The sequence below is a fragment of the Squalius cephalus genome, assembly GCF_949319135.1.
Source record: "Squalius cephalus genome assembly, chromosome: 15".
In the NCBI taxonomy this organism is placed as follows: domain Eukaryota; kingdom Metazoa; phylum Chordata; class Actinopteri; order Cypriniformes; family Leuciscidae; genus Squalius; species Squalius cephalus.
In genome coordinates, this window is record NC_137136.1 from 23,997,955 (window position 1) to 24,020,849 (window position 22,895).

At 35.2% G+C, this 22,895-nt stretch overlaps 1 protein-coding gene across 2 annotated transcripts in view; it reads left to right on the top strand.

Annotated features, from left to right (window-relative positions):
* Positions 1–21,187, top strand: part of rorc (RAR-related orphan receptor C) — a 39,204-nt gene extending 18,017 nt beyond the window's left edge. For both annotated transcript variants that reach the window (XM_079894854.1, XM_079894855.1), the window contains 10 exons: positions 10,003–10,088; positions 10,204–10,345; positions 10,460–10,795; positions 11,822–11,941; positions 12,100–12,221; positions 13,566–13,698; positions 13,932–14,039; positions 16,875–16,985; positions 17,069–17,178; positions 17,261–21,187. In XM_079894854.1, the coding sequence (XP_079750980.1) occupies positions 10,003–10,088; positions 10,204–10,345; positions 10,460–10,795; positions 11,822–11,941; positions 12,100–12,221; positions 13,566–13,698; positions 13,932–14,039; positions 16,875–16,985; positions 17,069–17,178; positions 17,261–17,425 (1,433 nt within the window). In that variant the 3' untranslated portion in view covers positions 17,426–21,187. The remainder of the gene's footprint in view (positions 1–10,002; positions 10,089–10,203; positions 10,346–10,459; positions 10,796–11,821; positions 11,942–12,099; positions 12,222–13,565; positions 13,699–13,931; positions 14,040–16,874; positions 16,986–17,068; positions 17,179–17,260) is intronic.
* Positions 21,188–22,895: the final 1,708 nt, after the last annotated feature.

The window sequence follows — 22,895 nt, forward strand, 5'->3', positions numbered from 1 at the left end:
GGAAGAATAAGTCCATATACACTTAATTTCAAAGCCGGTGCAAATTTAAATGTTACAGCGCAAAATGGTGCACACTAATAAAAATAGTTTTATCAGCAGATATGGCCTGTTAGGGTTTGTGTTTACAGCAATAGTGAAAAAATCTCCATAAGTGCCTTTTGTGCATTTGCAAGTGTGTTTTTCTAGTTACTTTGCACTTTTCTTTTTAAAAAAAATGTTTTAGGATATAGAATTTTTGACACTTCATTTCCATGATCTAAAGAATTAAAACGTTGTTGTCATTTGAAAGTGTGTAGGCCTACTAGCATTATTATGCTGTTATATTATGATTATATATTTAGTGGCATAAAATGGTCTTAAAATGGCAATAATATCGTTTATCGCAATTATTTCGGGGACAATATATCGCACAACAAAAAGTAGTTATCGTGACAGGCCTTTCATTTTCTTTCTATATTTGCACATCCTTTTTTCGCTTGATCTTGAGATTATTCTGTGAAAAAAAAAGGTTAGATAGATCTTTCTCTCTTGTCTTGCTCTTTCTCTAATTTATTATATTTTTTTTATTTATTTTTATTCACTACAACATTTTTCAAAGTAAAAAAAAAAAAAAAAATCATATAACTGCAGTAGACCTGCACCATTTCCAGTGGCATTTCAGACCTAAATACTGAAGTTGCGGTATAGTTTTATGTAATGTTCCTCTATCAGTGGTACATCAAAGATAATCATTTACGACATATCACAGCTTACATCTTGCTTACAGTCATTTATATATATATATATATATATAGGTGAGATAGTATCTTCATTTCTGGAAAGATGTATGATCTGAGAGATGCAATCACAAGTGCAAGTCTCTCACAGGCATTGTGTAATAGGTACATTTCAACAGGTAAATCTACTTTGTTCAGTTTTAGTTCTGCTGTTAAATTAGTTGAATATGTATGGATAAGGCAACGCTTTATGCTGATCTTCAGCTGTGGTAAGTACCAGTGGGGTTTTTATGACTGCTCATAGTTTGTTATGTGTTCTAATTCTTATTTTAATTATGAATTCTGTCTAAAATGTGTAAGTGTTTTTAGAGTCTTAATAATGTTCAACTCTTTAGATTGGGAGTTCGATTTTACTCCAGATCTAATCATTAATTTCTTTTTCTTTTTATTCTTTGGTATATTTTTCATCAGTTTCTCTGAGCAGAGATGAGAAACGTGAAGGCTTTTTTTGTTTGTATCAGCATGTGGTTTAGGTGAACAGATAGCGCAGAAGAGAAAAGGAGAAATTTTCTCTTTATCAGCATGTGGTTTGTTTCAGAGAGATATAATGAGAATGAGAAGCTTTTTGTCGATATGGAGATATTTCTCTTTATTTGGAGATTGTGTGTGCAAGTGAACATGTAGGTAAAGAAAGAAAGAAAGAGAGAAAGAAAGCAGAGCAGGAGATATAAGTCTACTGTTATTGGCTTTATTTCAATACGTAGTAACAGGAAATTCACTTAGTCCATTAATACCAAATTAACACGGCCCGCCAGCATCTAATCTTTTTCCAACAATGGCCATTCAAAAGTAGCTTTATATTCTAATTTTTTTGCAAGAAACATACAAGTAAGTAACATTGTAAGTACAGAATTATAGTTAACCAAAACTAAAACCATAAAAATAAATTTTTCACTTGAAATAAAACAATTTTTAAATGAAATAAAATAAAATGTAAAAAAAAAAAACTCTTTATATTTATTTATATTCCAACTTGCCAATGCAACGATTCTCATTTTTATTTAAAGTTGATGTACTAAAATAACTAAATCTAAATAAAAATGTATAAAAACTATATAGACATAAAAAAACTACTAAAAATGACAAAAACACAAAGAAATTAAAATGATAACAGAAAATATAAAAATAAAAACCATTTCAAGATATTAATACAAATATTTAAATGATACTAAAATAGCACTGATTGTAAGTCTTTATATTTTATAAAGTATATGTTTTTAGGGCTTATAAAAGCCTGAAGTGGACTATTGGAACATTGTAAATCAAATATTGCCTGCTGCCTTTCACGTCACAGCTCAGGTTAATCAATAGTGAAAAGGACTGTGCATGTGTGTTTCCGTGGTGCCATCAGCCAGCATTGCGATTATGTCATTAAACTAATTTAAGTTAAAGTGAGTGGCTCAAAAACTTGGCTTAAAATTGCATCCAATGCACAGGACGTCAACCCACATTCACACCTCCCTCATAGACTCACACTCAGACACGAGACCCACACTCTTGCAAAAACAGTTGCAAGGAGTTTCCTTCTGTGCCCCAAATCATGACTTACCTTGACACAGTGACATAAACACACACTGACACAGAAACATGCACATGCTAATTACTTATGCACACACATTCTTGATTATCCATACATCATTTGAAAATCAATGTAACTATCAAATATGATTTATTTGCATCTCTCAATCATCATTGTATTGCATATTGCATTATATTTTTTGCTCCCACAATAAAAAACACAGCTCTGATCATAAATCTAAGCATTTAAATATCTTAAGACATAATATTTCAAAATAGAGTTACAACTGATAATTATATGTGTTTTATGTAAGTACTCTGCTATACTGTTATAAAAATCTCAATGATTTACATTACAACCTATCAGAAATTCATAATACATTTGGCCATATAAAAATCAGCAACTGCAGCAAATTGCATATTCTTGCTCAGCTTGGGCCTCTGAATAAAATTTTGCATTTTTTTTCCTCTAAAAAGTGCCTCTAAAAAAGTTCCTCTAAAAAGTAAAAAGATTATAAGTGCCATAATCTCACTTTATCATACTATATGAGTCTTAAAAGCCTGATGTATCAAATATGATACCCAAAAAAATATTCAATAAACTTTTAAACAGGATTAATTAAATCTAGTTGCATGATATTGCATGACAAATGTTGCATTCAGTTGCACTCTTACTATGCACCACTAAGACAATAAATATGAGATGTTTTGAAGAAGTTTTTTAAGAGAAGTGTTTTAGATTAATATTTCCACCAAAGTTTCTTCGGGAGGATTGGGAGAAGAGAGGATGAGAACGAAAAGGGCAGGGGGGAAGGGGGGGACATTCCTGGCAGTAAAAACACAGATGAAAGAGCGTATTACTGGCAGTCGCATCCTTTGTGAGCGAGATAGAGAGAGGGAAATAAAAAGCAAGATAATGCATGCAAGAGGGGAAAGTCAGAGCGAAAGAGAAGCCAGTAAACCACTTAAAAAGACTCTGAGGTTGACACCTTCATGTCCACCTCTTCACACTCAATATACCCCCAGTCTCAGTCAGTCTCGGTGAATCTCCCTGTTTTTTCATGACGTGTTATTTGATTTTTTTGTTTTTGTGAAAAAATGCCCTTCTTTGATTCACCCACTGTAAGAGCTTTGATGGACCAGGTGGGAAAACTCGTTAAATGAAGCTTACATTTCTGACATGAAAAGGTCAGACTGACATGACACATTCAGATTCCACTTTACCACAAATCACCTTTTTTATGAATGTAAATATGATCATTCTAGCATTATAAGATGGTCTAGAAGAGAACCCAGTATTGTTGTAGACTGTTCACACTATACTTATCTAATTAACGGCTTCTTTAGCACCATGTTAAGGCCACTTTTAACTGGGTTTAGCAACATTTCACATGGGAGGGCTTTGAAGGGCATATGAACGATGTGAAACCCTGAAAGAGATAACCAGGGTGGAAAGTGGGAAGAATAAAAAAAAAACAATTGCCCACCAGCCAATTTTACCATTTTACTATTCAATTAGTCAAATGTTAGCCTGACGTCGTCAAACTCAGATTCTAGTCAGAATATATGAGTCTGATACTGCTCCATTGGGCTGTGATTAAGGGGCGTGTTTCAACCGAACCAGGAAAGAAAATGCCTCTGCACACAATTGGATAGACCTACAACCAATCAGAGCAACGGAGTAAGTGACGTATGTTCTTCATTCTTCATTCATCTTTCCGATCGACAAATGCCTTGATCGCGGTTCTCTGTTCCTCTTTTAAAATGAATGCGCTGTCAATATCTTCTATCACTCGATGGCGGAATCTACACATCTCAATTCTCCAGCGGCAGTCATCTTTGTTGTAAACGAATTCAACCCAAGCGCTCTTTGGTGACGTGGATGATTACGTTACTGTTGATCATCTGTCCATCATCGTATAAAGCCCGCCCTGACAATTTGATTGGTCCGAACAGCTCTGGTTCGAGCATAGTTGCTCCACAACGGATCAAGTCCAGACCGAACTTCCCAACCTCAAATGTTGTGGGCAGGGCTAAGTTCGGCCAGCATCCAGTCTAGTCAAATGAATGAAAAGAAAAAATATATAAAAAACATTTATTAATTTATTAATTTGTTTGATCATTCATTCACAAAGCCCACTTTAAGTACACTGTACACCATTATTTTATTTAATAATTACATTTTAAAATTCCAGAAATTTTTGGGTGAACTAAAATAGCAAATATCCAGATTTTTAGTTGTTTTGCTAATGTTAAAGCTTGTTTTGTTGTGTTTTAACCCTTAAATGCATACCTCGGGTCTTTAGTGACCCGGGATGTCATTCACTACCCTCCTCCTCATTCATTTTTTAAAATTAGACATCAACCTTCTAGGGCTGGTCCGAATACCATTTTTTGAGCTTCGAAGCTTCGGTAGTAATGAACATCGAATATTCGAAGCTTCGGAGAGAGGGTGCTGAACATATTCTTCTCTCTAATAAAGGCAGGAATCTCTATGTGTCTGTCTGTCTGTCCGTTTGCATTATTATTATTTCGAGAACCGTTCATCCAATCGACTTCACATGGGAGTGCAGTGTCGCATTTGGTGCAATATAGATGGACACACGAGACGCCACACTTTCAGAATTTAAACTTTTAACTTTAAACTACAGAACAGCGCGAGCGGGAAGCGGCGCACCTCACGCGGGCAGGGCTTATATTCTCCGAGAACGGACACTGCACTAGTGATATAAAACGCACACACACAGGTATGTTAAATTAAGCAATACTTTTAAGGTAGTCTAATATTTTTCTGACTAACAAATTACTGACACAGTAAAGGGTAGATTTAAATTTAAAAAAACGAAAAAAAAAAAAAAAAAAACGAAATTTAAATAAAGAAAAAAACGAAATTTAAATAAAGAAAAAACGAAATTTAAATAAAGAAAAACGAAATTTAAATAAAGAAAAAACGAAATTTAAATAAAGAAAAACGAAATTTAAATATAGAAAAACGAAATTAAGTTAAATTAAAAACGAGATTAATTTAGATTGATAATAACGGGTAAAAAGGCTAATGCATTTTGTTTCTATTATTCTATTTTCCACAATGTCAAAGCAACGCAGCTTAACCCAAAACACAAGCTCAGGCATGCACTTCAGTCCATAGAAACTCCGCTGTTCTGCGCTCTAGCCAGAGAACACTCCCGTTGCTGGAACACAGGCGTCGGTTCTATTTCTAGCATGCACGCGTTTTCCGTGTGGCTCGAGCCGCGCCTGAGACGCGTGTCTCACACAGGTGTGCAAACTCCAACCTGTTAACATGGGAGCCGAAATAAAAACGGACACGCCACGCAGCCGGCCTTATTCAAGCGCGAATGAGAAACATTTCGCGGGGGATGCCAGGTGTGCAAAAAAAAAAAAAAAAAAAAAAAAAAGAATATTCAAATGTCAAATTTTCAAATCGAATACCAGCCCACCGAACGATTATTCGAATGGGTCCAGCCCTACAACCTTCTTAGTATTCCTCAATCAGTTTATTATAAACAATATAACAAGAAAAAAACAAATTATAAAAGAATTCCACATTCTATTTTTGAAGGTGTGTAACAGTGTAAGTATATTTTTTTCTGCAGAACAATAATTGAATCTCTGATGACTGAATGACTTTATTCCTTATTTTATATTATTGCGACTAGGGGTGTAACAATATATCATGTCACAATATATCGCAATACAAAAATGCATCAATATGTATCATGGATAGTGACAATATGTACCTTGGATAGTTCACCCAAATTAAAAATTACTGTGTGAGAAAAAAATCTACTTTTCAGAGTTTTAGTGTTTTAGTGTACTACATTAAACTACTATATATAATATTGAGTATAATGTATAATAATGCAATGGGGGAATATTTGTGGGTCCTGATAATGCCAAATATCTACCAGTACCAGTGAAAAGTGGCTTACATTATTTTAAATATATCTAGTGAGTGACCGAGTGCAAGCATATTCATCTAAAATACAAAATTCTGTATTTTCAGCTTCAGAATCATGAATATTTTTATTCTGGTGTTACCATTGTCCTGTACATTGGGTTACCAGCACTAAGTCCAAGCCTATTCATTTACACCCACAATGTAACACCAAATTTAGCATTTTAATCAACAGTACAATTTTTGTTAACCTTTTACCATATGTCTTGGGAGTATCGCAAAAATATCGTATTGTGAGTTCAGTATCGTGATATGTATGTATAGATGGTATTTTAGATATAGATCCGGGTTGCTAAAGACCCGAATATGTAATAGTGTTTGCCGAAACATTAATGCATTTAATGGTTAAATAATTTTAAGCCATCTATTGGCCCCTTTGGAATATTGCTGAGGTCCCCTAGCGGGGCCCCTTGGTTGAGAACCACTGATTTGCACGGTCCTTTAGGTCAACTTCCATTATGGTTTTAGTGAACTTTCCATTCACACTTTTGTTTTTTGGGGTGATGTTGTTTTTTCGTAGCTGCACCAAATGTTGATGTCTACTGACAATTCACTTGACACCTATAACAACGACTTGGTTGTGCTACATTGACAACTATTTAAAATTGCGCAATATCAAAGTGAATCTGAATTTGTGTTCATAATTACATTATAAGCAATGCACAAAATGCACAGTGAACCAGACTCAATTCACATAAGAGAGAATTGTTGCTGTTTTAAGACACCACTGACACAACGAATGTGCATCTGAACGACAGAGCACAATCTGACCTGCACTGGCATGTTCCTTTCATCAAGATGTTAATGTATTGAAGTGTGTTGTTGCTTCTATATCTTGTCTACAAATGTGATTCGAGATACAGGTTGATATTTGAGCAAAATGAAATTACCCACTACTGCACAAAATTTACCCGCAGCTTTACATTAAGCTAGGATTAAAAATGACCCTTGGTTAACAATTTCAAGTATAAACCCATTAGTTAAAACCTTTTTACAACTTTTTATTATTTGTTTTTTAATGTTTTAATATGCCTCAGTGGAGTGTATCCGCTATGAACTTTAACCTTGTATCATTCTCCCACTCACTTCCTCCTGTACACTTTCTCCCACCTGTATGCGTGCATTGTGTGTGTGTCTGTGTGTGTGCATGCTTTTTGATGGAGAGGACTCATGTTCCTTGGTACTGGACGATGTGACCACATTACTTAGCCACACACACATTTCTGGATTCCAAGAAATAAGTGGTTAGATTTACTGTCATTTTGACACAAACACACACACACACACACACACACACACACACACACACACACACACTCACGTACAGAATACTTTTTTACTTACAGCTTAAGAACCTGCAAACATGCCACAAAATCTGTCTTCTGAGACAAAACTCCAGAGCTGAACAGTAAAGATGGCATGAAATAAAAATAAGAACATCTGAAAGAAATCTATTTTCTACATGAATATCATTGATCTTATTGTGAACGATTCATCAATGCATATGTTGTTCATCAGAATGGATACCTGAAGATCCATAATTGGATCTTCAGGTGAAATGACAGACGTGTTTCTGGTGACATATGCTGGACTTCTTCAGTCAGTCTGCATAAACCCTTCTCTGTCTTAGAATCGACTGCTAGCTCACAATTAAAACCTAACTCCCGTGCTAAATTATTTAATTTTTTTCGATAATCTGTTTCACTCGAATTTATGTCACAATAGGGAAGAAAAGATCTGTCACTACTTCCACTGCATTGCAACTAAGCACTAATGGATTTTAAGATGCATGCCTTTGCATTTTGTGTTTCTGATATTATTGTTAAATACACAATAATCTCACTTTCCTTGTGCAAATGTAGGTGTGTATCTGTGTCTGCGTGTCAGGTTTTTCCTACATTTTCGGGACTAAATGTCCCCACTAGGATAGTAAAATCTAAAATCACCTACAGTACATAACAGGGACCAGCCAACATTCATTGTGAGGAAAACAATGTAATAAACATACTAAATAGTGTTTTTATTACATTTTGGGGAAAGAAAATATCATTAGCTTAGTATGCTAACTAAAGACACCAATACACACCATTTCGCAACATTAAACAAATGTGTAGGCTACATGGGCATGTGTGTGTGTACCACTCTTAAAAATAAAGGTTCTTTATTGGCATCAAGAATAACTTTTAACCTTCGTGGAACCTTTTCATTCCACAAAAAGAAGAAAATGGTTCCATTCTTTAAAAGAAGAAAATGGTTCTTTTTAGAACTGTTCACTGAAAGGTTCTTTCGGGAACCCAGGATGGTTCTTCTATGGCATCACTGCAAAATCCCCCTTTTTGGATTCTTTATTTTTAAGAGAGTACATTGTACCACAGTAGAATTCATTCATACTTCTCCCTTTCCTCTCCTTCATTAATGTACGAATGTACATTCATCTCTCTCTCTCTCTCTCTCTCTCTCTCTCTCTCTCTCTCTCTCTCTCTCTCTCTCTCTCTCTCTCTCTCTCTCTCTCTCTCCCTCTCTCTGTTCATTAGATTAGGATTTCTTAATGTGGCTTTCAGGGATAATCTTTAGTCTGTTACAAAACCAGTGTGTGTTTGTGTTTCAGGATGTTTGTGTATTTATACCCCTGTGTATTTATACCCTTGTATACTGTGAATGTGTACATTTAACTGCAAATACACTTAATGGCATCTACTACAAAAGAACCAATCATCCACTGTTTCATTAGTTCATTTTAATCAGTCTATCCATTCATCACAGAATACCGATTCAGAAATTGTAGCACTTATTTTCTGGCCATTTTTAAATCTGAAAGCATCAACGCACATCTTCAAGCACTCAAAAAAGTGTGTGTGTGGTCCTGGTAAACCTTATGTTATGGGGGCAAAATGTCGAAATTCTTGTCCTTATGGGGACATTTTTTGGTCCCCATGAGGAAAACTGCTTATAAATCATAAATCAGTGATATTTTTATGAAAATGTAAGAATGCAGAAAGTTTTCTGTGATGGATAGGGGATAGAATATACAGTTTGTATAGTATAAAAAACATTATGTATATGGTAAGTCCCCATAAATCATGAAAACCTAACGTGTGTGTGTCTTATGTTCACCAAGGCAGCATTTATTGGATCAAAAACACAGTAAAACATTAATATATTAATAATATTGTCAAATAATATACAAATTTAATATATAAACTTTGTTTAATATACTGTAACATGTAATTTATTCCTGTGATGGCAAAGCTGAAATTTTTGTATCATTACTCCAGTCTTCAATGTCACATGATCCTTCAGAAATCATTCTAATATGCTGATTTGATGCTCAAGAAACACTTTTTATTGTGTTGATGTTAATGTTGAAAACAGTCTAAATTTTTTAAAACCATGATACAATTTTTTTTTAGGATTCTTTAATGAATATAAAGAACAGCATGTATTTGAAATATAAATATTTTGCAACATTATAAATGTCTTTACTGTCACTGTTGATCAATGCAATGCAATGATTTAATGCATCTTTGCTGAAAAAAAAAAACTTACCCCAAACTGGAACTTTTGAACTGATTTTTTTAGTGAGCTATATAGCCCTCTGCTGGCTAAGATTGTAATCTGATGAATAGCATCAGGAATGATTTAAATCAACTGTGACAGTTCTACACATTTGTGTTAAAGCACATGATCACGGCTTTAATCTCAGTTTTGATGTTGTGTTGCTTGTGTCTTTAGCTCAGATTGAGGTGATCCCATGTAAGATCTGTGGAGACAAGTCTTCAGGGGTTCATTATGGAGTCATCACTTGTGAGGGCTGCAAGGTAAGAATAAGAAAATTACTTTACTAATGTCGAATATTTTTTTAGCACATTCCGCCTAATTGTTCCACACCTCGCCCACCTCTCTCTCTCTCTCTCTCTCTCTCTGCCTCTACAGGGCTTCTTCCGCAGAAGTCAGTCCTCCAGCGTGCAGTACTCGTGCTCCAGGCAGAGCAACTGCCCCATCGACCGCGCCAGCCGTAACCGCTGCCAGAGCTGCCGCCTCAAAAAATGTGTCGCTCAGGGGATGAGCCGCGATGGTCAGAAAGGATGGATGGATGATTTATTGGAATGATATAGAAATACAATTTTGATACTCATTTTATGCATGATTGCAATAATTAATTGTAGTGATGTTTTCTCGTCTCCCTCAGCGGTGAAGTTTGGCCGCATGTCCAAGCGTCAGAGAGACTCGCTGTTTGCAGAAGTCGAGAGACATCGACAACAGCAGCGTCTTCAGGCCAACTCAGTCCAAGAGCCTCAGTCTCTCCCAGCCTACCGATCCGGCAAAGAGCCCAGAGAACAGACATCACATCTCATCCCGCCTCTACCTCAAGCCTACCCTTATTCTGTAGAGCCTGAACTGCCAGGCTGCCCACCAGAGGTACATCCATACCTGGAGTGTCGCATAGGCGAGGCCCAGGCTCAGAGTTTGGCCTACAGGGTGTCCCACAGGAGAGGTGAGAGCAACAGCTTGTCAGCAGGTAGAGGTGAGAAATTCTCTCAAATAATTGTATTTAACACTGATGGAATTACTCTTTCGGTCACTCTTTATATTAGGTGGCCTTAACTACTATGTACTTAACCATTTTATACAATATACTTAAATATGAACGATATGATGCCGTTGCATCGTAATTGCATTTAAAGTACTTGCATTTAATTAACATTTGTTAATTTTACCCTAACTGTAACCCAAACCCTTTCTCCAAAATCTAACTCTAAAGGCCAATTCACACTACACTGACAGACGCCGACCAACGTCGACAATTACAGTATGTCACTTCACAGACATTCCCAACAGCAACAGACACCAACAGGGGTAACACAATGATCTGACAAAACCAGACGAAGTGTCTGTTCCCATTGGTCGGAGTTTGTTGGTGCAGTGTGAATTGGCCTAATCCACAATTCCTAACCCTAAAGCCTGCAGCGGTCCGCTCACTGTCATCAGGAGGGTCCGCAGAAGTTTTCGTCATCAGAAGGGTCCACAGACATCCACGCACACTGTCTGCGTACAGCCCAATTTTTGTGTCCGCACGGATGGTGTGTACATCAGTGCATGTGCGAGTGACTTGAGCGCTTGAAAACAAAGTCCACTAGATAGTGCCACGTGCCAAACGCATCTTTCCACACTCAAGGCCAAAGGAGTGTATTGTGAAAGGCAACGGAACGTGGAAAGTAGACCCGGGCCTTAACCCTACCCTTAGGGGCCGTTCACACAGAACTCGTTCTTCCATTCCACTGCACTACTTTTCCATAGTTTTTTGATGTAAACAAAAACTAGACGGACATGTTTGACAGTTGCACTCGCACCCTTATTTCTAAACGCAACCATACCTCAAACTCACTAGCAATAATTGTGTGAATTTCCCAAAGTAAAATTTAGATACACAGTACATAGTCTTTTAGGTACATAGTAGTTAAGACTACCATAAGTTCAATTGTGACCTAATTTTCATCTAGAAATCTCATAAGATATTGTTGTTTATCATTTTCTCTTTTCTATCTTTCAGGATATGACTCTACAAGGTCTACACCAGAGACTATTCTGAACATGAGCGGCAGTGAAATGGGGTTTCGTCCTTTTGACCCTGAGAGCTCGTTCTTTTCCTATCCGACCTCACTGCACATAGGTGAGAACCGCAAGCAGTTTAGCACATTTTTAAAATGTCATGTGTGCTATGTGGTGGAATGAAGTGGTTTAATAGGGTTAGGAACTATGTTGAACTATGTTGTGTCGGAATGTCGTGTATTCAGATTAACGTGTCTCTTTTTGTGTGATTTTTGACAGAGGAGCTCTCTGCAAGTATCGTACGTTCTCACAGAGAGACGACTCAGTATCGACCGGAGGAACTGCAGGCTCTCAGATGGAAGGTTTTCAGCAGGGAGGAGATCCATGCTTACCAGAGCAAAGTACATGTCCTTTACTCTAATATATATAACTAGCAAAACGGTAAATCCCAAAGTATACATTTGTTTTTTACATGTACGCTAAATGCCAATTCGCACCAACAGACACTTCACCGTGTTTTGTCGGATCAGTGTGTTACCCCGGTCGGTGTCTGTTGCCGCTGGTCAGCGCTTGTTTTCGCCCATTGAACACATTGAATCTGTGTTTTTTGGCTTGGGGAATGTATGAGAAGTGAAGTACTGTAATCTAGTGATTGTCCACATTGGTTGGCGTCTGTCAGTGCAGTGTGAATTGGACTCAAGCGTCCAGTATCTGTGCTATTTCTCTCCAGAAGTCATGACCAATAAAATATCTTTGTACTCATTTAAAATTGAGTTGTATCTCTTAACCCCAGCTAAACGTGGCTGTCCATCGTTGTTGCTGTCTCATCAGTTTCTTTTTAAGCTGTGGAACAATGGGCTGCGTACATGACAACTAACAAAACGCATAAAACCGAATTGTACTTTGGGCTTTACTGTGATGACCATGTGAAACACTGTAGCATTAGTCACACATTCCTCTTTCTGATCTAATATAGAAAAAAAAATTACCACTTGTGAAAAATGATAAATCCCGCAATTACGAGAAATAAAATGGCAGTTGTAAAATATAAAGTCACAATTACAAGAAAAAAAGTTACAATGAAGATAAATCATTTCACAATTGTGAAAAATAGTTGCACATCTTTTTTACCATTAAGATTGACTTCAAGCTAAATCTAAGAATGAATTAGTGTGATGCCATTTCAAACAAAATCTGGTCAAACTAAGTGTTTTGAGTTTGTTTCGAAACTTGCAAACTTTTTATTAAACTTTAAGCCGACTGTTAAACACTTATGAACTGCCATTGGTCTATGACGATTATGCAATATGTGGGTATGCTCTGGGGCTTTGAAATGTTTTTCATTTCATTTCTTCGCTCAGTCTGTCCAGATCAGACAAGAGTAAAAACACGAATACACTGGAGTGCCGAATTGCAAACATATCCACATCTCTATGATCGCTCATGCACAGCCTTTACAGATTTGGAGATGGCCTGGAATTCCTGGAAATTTCGGCCATTTTGTTGTGTGTTTTTTGTTTTATTAAGAAAATAGCATGCATCACATATTTAAATACTAATACCAACAGCATTGGCATCGGGATGTTTGCAAACAGTGTAACATTTTAAATCTTCTTTTTACCCCTGGATAAAGAATGAAGAACTTTGCAGTGAGAATATCTTCATTCAAAAACATCAGCCAAACTTTTGACTTTTGACCCTCCCTTCTCACTTTCTCTCTCTCTCTCTCTGTCCTCTGTCTGTAGTCGGTGGATGAGATGTGGCAGCACTGTGCGGTGAGGTTGACCGATGCCGTTCAGTATGTGGTGGAATTTGCTAAACGTATCCCAGGATTCCGTCAGCTTTGTCAGAATGATCAAATTGCTCTCCTCAAGAGTGGTGAGATATATCTTTCTGTAAAACATAATAGTTGATTGATTAAGACTGGTAAGGTTTACAGCAATTCAATTGTAATTCTCATCTCTCTCTCTGTCCTGTTTTCATCTCTCAAAAACCTGTCACATTTCTGGCTTTGTCTCTTTCTCTTTCTCATTCCTCGTTCTATAATTCTGTGCATTTTGCTGTCTCCTCTCTACTTTCTTCTGTGCGTGCCTTTCTCTCTTTCTTATTAGGGTCAATGGAAGTGGTTCTGGTTCGAATGAGTCGGATGTTTAACACAGAAAACAACACAGTATTTTTTGACGGCAAATTTGCAGGAACAGAACTTTTCAAATCTCTCGGTGAGTTAAAGGAATATTTTGGTCTACAGCGATCCAGTGTAAGAGCATGATTTGTCAGCATGTTTTTACAAACCTGTATTTAATCATTTTTGTCTAATCCCTAAAATAAGTACATTTAAGGATACATTTAAAAAAATAAAATAAAAAACACACTTTAATTTCAGTAATGTACTTTACAAGAATATCCTTAAGATTGAATTGAATGTAATGTTTTTGGACATTTGATTGCATGTTAATTGCAATTAAATTGAAAATGTTTATATGTATATATGGGTCAATGACGTGATGGGTCATTTTTTTTGTCCAAAGGCCTTAATAATAATAAAAAAACAAATATATAACATCCAAAGTATGTAAGGTAGTACAACTTGATCTGTTTTACTGAATCCAAAAGGTTTTAATTATATTTTATTACATATAAAGGTATTTTAAAGATTTTGAAGTGTCAAAAGGTCATTCGGTAAAACTGATATAGTAAATATTTAAATGTAAAATAAATGACTAAATGTAAATATTTAAATGGAATAATATTGTTTTTAATAACTAAAGGAACTACAATAATACAAATATAAAGCAGATAAGGCTCTTTTTTTTTACATTTCCCCTTTTCTCCTTTCCCTGTGCAATGTTTTACTCATATGTTGGAGTGTTTAGAGTAGTCCAATAAATGATTATATTTATGAGATCAGTGATAATTTTTTAAAATATTTCTTCTGTGGTACACACTATATACTATCTCTACATCAATGTCAAATCAGTTTTTAACTTTAAAATCAGTGGTTAAACCGAATGACTTTTTTGGTGACATTTTTTCCATCTTGTAAAAAATGACAAAAAACAGTGTTAGTTGATTGTACAAACCACAAAATCTTAAACTAAAAAAACTAAGTAAACTAAAAAATGGTTTCAAATATAGTTATATCTCCATCCTATTTTTTTACACTTTTAAAAACCTTATTCGTCAATGACCCATATATATATATATATATATATATATATATTAAATGCAACTACCTTAACTTTAGAGTGCTATTTTGACCCAATTAAGTAGGACTTAAGTTAATTTTTATGTCATTTCATAATTCTATTGTCTTTGAAATATGATTAAATATATGGTACCACCAAATGTACTGACAAGGATTTATGGTATACTAAAATATACTTCTGCGACCTTACAGAGGATAAAGCAATTTGGAGAATAGATGGATAAAATATACTTTAATGTATTTAAATATATTTGAAATTGCACATTTTTAATGATGGAGTTGCAATTTAGTACATTTAAAATCTATTAACTTTAAATGTAATTGTCATGGTGCAGGCAAGGAAGTAGGAGTACAGGATCACAATTACAGCAGAACTAGCGTTCCAACGATCATAGAGAACTAAACTGAGGGGTTAGGGTACTTTACACAACAATTGTGTATTAAAAACGGAAACGTTTATCCTTTCGTGTGCAGATGACAACGTTGTCAAAACGAGTTCACATGGATCTAAGACATTGTATTATGCTGCCGGACCAGTAGTTGCCAATGTCACTTTGTTAAGAAAAACTACGTGCCAATAGACTGAACACGTAATAAGCATGCGCATAATGTCACCATTTACACAAATTAGCATTTTTGTAGTTTACACAAGCACAAAATATTAAAGACACGTTCCCACATACGTACAGACCTGCAAACATACATCCCCAAACTAAACTAATACATGAAGCAAATTACTGATAACAAACAAATAACAAAGGAGCAACCCAAAATAACAGACGTTTTCAGGCCCCCAAAAGGCTGTTGTCGGTTAAAAGAACAACCAAAACGCTTAAGTTGAAAACAGTGTCGTGTAAACTGCACCTTAAATACACAGAGGAAAACAAACTGAACAAGAAACAGGTGCACGAGGAAATCAGTAACCATAGCAACAAGCAAGGGCACAATCAAACCATGAGCTGTGTTTGAAATCACCCACTATACACTCATTCACTATTCCCGACTTTCCTCCAATAATATAGTTCCCTTGATGGAGTGTATGGAAACGAGTGAGTGAATTCGGACACTGAGTGCTTTGGAATTGCTGCCGCTATTGCATAGTTTGTGCTTGCTGTTTAATAATCATTTGAAACTTAGCAAACTGGCAGCTCCAGTAGTAATAAATAGATTTATCTTGAACTCTGTCATGGAAACTATGTAATTAAACAGTAATTAAACAATTTAATAATCAATTTGGGACCAGCAGTTTGGGAAATGGATTGATGATTCAGCTGCTGGCGCCATCTTCTGGCGAGACGTGGGAATTCATTCAGCGCGTGACTCTCACAGTGCATTGTGGGTTTTCTCTAGCTGTTGAAAGTTCATGGGTGAAAGTGTTGAAAGTTCTATGGTTTCGGACACACAGTCTGCTCAAATAGTGGCCTATTTAGGGATATAGAGGGTGATTTCGGACACAGCCTTGGGAACAAAGGAAGCAGGAACAAAACACAGGGAAACAATGAAATGCAAGCTAAAGGTCCATAAAACAGAACATGATCTTTACAGTAATATCAAATAAAGGTGAAATTGTAATTTATGGTTCTTTAGTATGTAAATCACTTGAAATAAGCACGACAAAAGATAATTAAAAGTAAAGTGTGCTCTGTTTAAGTACATTTATTTGGCCTTTTATTTCATTCATATTATATTAGATGCAAGTATGGCTTTTTAAAAATATACTTTTAAGATTTTATACACTACAAGTGCACATTCAGTACAATTGAGTGCATTTCTCTTACAAAAAGGATATTATTCAGTTTCTTAATCTATTATCAATCATTGTACAACTTTGCATCCGTTTGTTCTTCAGCGTGTGGCGATCTAATAGCTGCTGTATTTGACTTTGCTCACAATCTGTGTGCGCTGAGACTGACTGAACAGCAGATGGCGGTGTTCACTGCCCTGGTCCTCATCAATGCAGGTGAGCACAGTAAAACTGCAGAAATTCTGACTTTAAAGTAGCACTGGCTTAATTTCTCGTTCTTTCTCTACATTTTTGAGTAGATCGACCATGTCTGGAAGACAGAGAAAGAGTGCAGAAAGTAAGGAGAGATGTGGAGCTTGCCCTTAGTCACATCATGCACAGAGACAATCAGGAGAATCTGCTGCATAAGGTAAAAGAGATGGAGAAAGTGAGGAATTATATTAGCTGGAATGGATTTTAACTGGTAATGTTGTGTTTTTGTATGATTCCAGCTGTATCAAAGAGTGCCGGTGTTGAAGTCTCTGTGTGCGCTGCATATTGAGAAACTGCGATGGTTTCGGCAGCTTTACCCTCTCACGGTGCATTCCCTCTTCCCTCCGCTATACAAAGAGCTGTTCGGCTCTGACACGGATATACAGTCCCTGACTACTCACTAAACACACATCACACACGAACAAAGTTACTTATAAAACTGTATGCAATCAAGATCTAAATATATTTACCTGCTAAAGAAGTTAAATATATTTTTGTAACCGAAAATAATTTGAACAGAAGTATGCAGTATTTTGTGCAAATTCTATCCTGTAGGCCGAAGCAAAATATTACTACGAATGCTATTCAGTTTGTGTATTCTTAAACTCGTTTTTGTCGGAGGATATATTTGAATGTTTTTGAAGTTTTTGATGAGACTCAATGGTCTTGATCCTAGCTGGTATAAAGGAGCATTAAAGCTCTGATCATTAAAATGTAATTTTTTATAGAGATTTTGATACTAGCAAATGCCAGATTACAAATGTTGAGCATCATTGTTCTTTGGCAACATACTTTCCATGAGCTGACTGATATTTGAAGCATCAGGCGTTCATTTAGAAACTATGGATGATTTTCAAGCTTCATCTACAACATTAGAATCCCATTATGTCCTCTCTTTTGATTTCTCAGAGACATGCCACTTAATAAATAGCCTATTACATTATTGCATTAATTTAAATATGATCATCTATTATGTGTTAGCTTTTTTGTACTTCCTGTTAAAGCTTGTTTTAGTGCTTGTAATGCTCATCTTTCATTCATTTCACATGAATTTGAGAAGAACTTGTTGATTTTGTTCTTGAACTCACCATTCCCTTCAAATAGACCATCTTAAGTTGTGTTGTTCAGTCTTTGGTCATAGATGATTTTCTCTGTTTATTCAGTCAGCTGAATAATTATTATACCGTACTTGTAGATTTGACAGTATTTATGCTCAAGGGTCTAAAAATGTATAGAGTACTTCTATGAAATAAATCAAATATAATGCGCTTATTCATTAAGCTTGTGTAGAAAAAAGTATTGAACACAATTCTATTGTGTCTCAATTGCACAGTTTCTGTTCTAGTTGTATTTTTGTGTCAGCTTTAACTTATCATTCACACAGTTAATGAATCCTGCATTGTTTGGGTTTTGTTCTGTTTGAAGCATAAATCATTGCTTGCTATCTAATTGTGTTGTGCTGCTTTGCGGAAAAGGCCTCAAATAAACCTCTGAAAAAGTGTAAAGGGTGGGAGTGTATTCAGGAAAAATATACACTGGTTTTCCATTCCTGACCTTGAATTTCATGATTGTGAGCAAAGTTGCTCAGAAATCTTCTTACTCATCTGACTGGCACAGATGTCATACAATGATGAAAATGTTAATAGATGAAATGATGATAAATTATGAAATGTTGCATGTTAACAGAGCCCATGAAAAAGTTTGTTAGAATTTCTCCAGCCCAGCCAAACAATACAAATGTTTCAACAATTCTCATAAAAAGAAAACTAAGTTCATCTGGTTTTCATCAGGTTTACATGCAGGAGCTTCTGAATCACAGCTGACCAGAAAGGCTTTGTCATCCACAAAAACACACTGGGGTGAAATTATTTTTTTTTTGCACAAATGGGATTCCTTTGCAAATCTCAAAGCATATTGTCCTACCAGAGTGTGTTCAGGAGGGGTAAAGGCATCCTTGAAATGACGGCATAAACTTAACTTTAGACGATTTTTCAACTTCCTTTAAAACATTAGCATCCTTCTGTTTTTCTTGTATTAAGAAAAACTCCCACAATGTTCCTCTTTCTAACAGTAACTCAGCTGGGGGAGCCAATCTGCGGGATGCAGAATATATATATATATATATATATAAATCTTGTCTAAAAGCTAAACAGTAACTAATACATAGTGTGTTTACTTTATTTTTCCTACAATCCCATTAAAGCTTATCTAGGCACATGTAATCCTCCTTGATCGTTAACGTCAACCTGGATTTGACTAGAACGTGTTGCTCCCTGACTGTGTAATATATCATTGGACTCCCTCCCATTACATGTAGACAGATTGGGGGCAGGGTAAAATATTTGTTATAAAACGGATAGTTCCAGTCCTTGATTCTGGTTGAGCCGCGTTCGAAGCCGTCAACAAACATACACATGTGGCCGCATTACATTAGTATTACTGCGCAACTGTTGTTTGTGATACTTTGTTGCTGCATGTGTTGCTTAGCAACCTCTTTGGAACTACATTGAATTTGGCGGAGGAATAAATGTGTTATAACGTTATAGTTTTTGTTGCTGGTGTTTATTTTATGAATAAAATAAATGTTAAAATGAATATTTTTATGGAGTAACCGTTTTATAAAAGCAATAAGCCCCTTGAAGCCGTGTTTTACAGTGGATTTAGAACAGCTAAGGGGCGTTGTTAGGCACGGCTATAGTTTATTTGTAACCCTCAACATTTTTTAATATGTTCATTTGACATTTTAATTTGTAAATTAATTTTACTGTACATTAATAACTGTATTTGCCAAAAGCATTTCCCTTCAGAGACTGAAAGTTTCAATCTTTTACTTCTTCAATCTCTGTTTTCAACTGACTCATCTTGCTGACACAGAGTTTTGCGTCATACAGCCCTTTGTTTATTTTAATTTGGGTCAGATCTATCTATCTATCTATCTATCTATCTATCTATCTATCTATCTATCTATCTATCTATCTATCTATCTATCTATCTATCTATCTATCTATCTATCTATCTATCTATCTATCTGTCTGTCTGTCTGTCTGTCTGTCTGTCTGTTCTTCAGATTATTCAAATATTATTCATGCTAATGAAGTGGTTCTAATAAAAACTGTTCAATAAATTTGGGGAAACATTCAATTGCCAATTCTATTGCATCGCTCCGATCTGTCTATCTAGTGGTCTGTCTATATGTTTGTTGATCTAATAAAATATGTTATATGTACCGCATGTAAAATGCATCAAATATGGAGCAGACCGAAACTGGATTTATTTCCCAGGCCCTCAGTGTTGCATATAATTCTGTTTATATTGATACTATGTGTCCAAGGGAAACAAAGCAGTGGCTGACTCACTGAAAGACTAAACAACATAAGAATTACCAGCACAGACTGGTAATCACTGTAACAAGGTTGTTATCAGCAATGTTGTGTTAGCTAATGTAAGACTGAATCTGGGCCAGCTCTGAGGTTTATGAGAATCTAATGTTTCTTTTGCACATTTATACATCTGAGACATCTCTCGTTATAGAGTAGCCTAAACTGTACAGACTGATGCTTAAAACACAACTACTCAAGAAAATGTTAAATAACATATAATTACTTGAATAATAGTAAAGTATTCAGTGAAAATAATGCTATAGCTTGTTGACCAAGTGGATATGATGCTTACAATTCAATGACCATAGACTGATTCAATTATTAACATGTATTAATTTTATAATCATTAACCCTGTTTTTGTCTGTTTAAATGGAACAGTTTAAAGAACCTTACACAAAATCTTAATAAAAAAGATGTGTTTTTGTTCATCATAAATGAGTATCATTTAATAGATCAGTATCATATTTGATACATCCTTATGGATCATAATATAATATAGGAGCTCATATTCAAGGAGAAAATACTCCTAAATTTTATTCAGAGGCCCAACCTGAGCAAAAAATATGCAATTTGGTGCAGATTATAGCAGACCTTTTAAAATGCATATAGATATCGGTTGTCACTCTATATCTACCAATAATATGTCTTAGTAAGATGATATTTAAATGCTTAGTTTTATGATCAAAGCTAGTTTGTAATGGAAAACATACTGTAAATGCAAAGCAAATTCATTGATGATTGAAAAATGTACAAATAATCATAACCAATAAACATTCCTCCTGATGTATTTGATACAATGCGACATGATTTTTCAACAACAACAAAAAAATTAAGTATGGATAATCAATCTTCATAGTACATGTTTATCTTAAAATATTACTAACAATAAAAAGTTATTCTCACATTTACTTAAAAATCATTAAAGATTTCACAGCAAAAAGGCATGTGTACCTTTATATATACAGTATATAGTCGCACGGGTATATTTGTGGCAATAGCAACAATACATTGTATGGGTCAAAATTATTGATTTTTCTTTTATGCCAAAAATCATAGGATATTAAGTAAAGATCATGTTCCTTGAAGATATTTTGTAAATTTCCTACCGTAAATATATAAAACATTAATTTTTGTGAGTGAATGCGGCATAATCGCTAACATAAATGGACAACTTTAAAGGAGATTTTCTCAATGTTTTGATTTTTTTTGCACCCTCAGATTCCAGATTTTCAAATAGTTGTATCTCGGCCTATCCTAACAAACCATTCATCAATGGAAAGCTTATTTATTCAGCTTTCAGATGATGTGTAAATCTCAATTTAAAAAAAAAATTGACCCATGTGACTGGATTTGTGGTCCAGGATCACATATATCATGAACTATCCATCAGATTAATGTGGAAGATTGTGTACAACAGGTTTTTCAGCAATGTTGATAATTTAGAGGCCTTATAAATGTGTATCAAACATGATAGACCTTATAAGGTTAAGAGATAGATTGATTTTGATTGTTTTGTTTATACTGTTGGCGAATCTCTGAATTTGAACAGAATATCTGAGATTAAAACAAATAACTGCAAATGGTAATATTTGCAAATCTCAAAGCATTATTGCTCTGTGTGTTCAGAGAAAAAAAAAGTAATCGTTGAAGTTTAGCTCTTGTTGATGATTTTTCAACTTCCTATAAAACATTAGCATCCTTTCCTTCTGTTTTCCTTGTATTAAGGGAAAACTCCCTACAATGTTAGAATGAGGAAGAAACCTTGAGAAAACGAACTCAGCTGCTCCTTGGGTGTTTCACATATTTAAATAAAAGTCTTAAAGCCAAAGTGTAACTAATTAGTGTTATTGTATTTGTTGTTTTAAAATATATTAAAAGTTGAAGTTGCATGCATTCAGTATGCAGTGGAGGCACACAATATACATATATGAAACACTTGTATGTGCAAGTGAGTATGAATGGGCCAACAATGCTCAGAAATGGCATGTATGTGTGAATTATACCGCAATAGTGCAGTTATAATATATAAATATATACAATAAAAATTATTCCACAATGTTTAGAAGTTCGGTTAAGATAAGAATGACAAACTTGTTAGACGGGATTTCAAGGAATTAGAGACTGAACACATCACATAATCACACCACCCAGAACGCATTCAAGATCTGACAACCCAACCCTGGTATACGGGAAAAGGCTTGTGTCTTTGAGCTAGAATAGGATAAGGATACATTAATGCTGCCTTAAAAATAAATCATATGAAGCTATCTCAGTGACACAAATATTAGAAAGTTGGTTTAAAAGTAATGCATTACAATATTGCGTTGCTCCTTTAAAAAAAAGTAAGTATTGCATTACTTAGTTACTTTTTATGGAAAGTAATGTGTTTTGTTACTTTTGTGTTGGTTTTTTCTCACCTGGGCTGGGATTAATTGTTTGTTTTTTAAGAACAAATTTTTTTAAATAATTATATTTTTGTCAAATGTAAAGGCC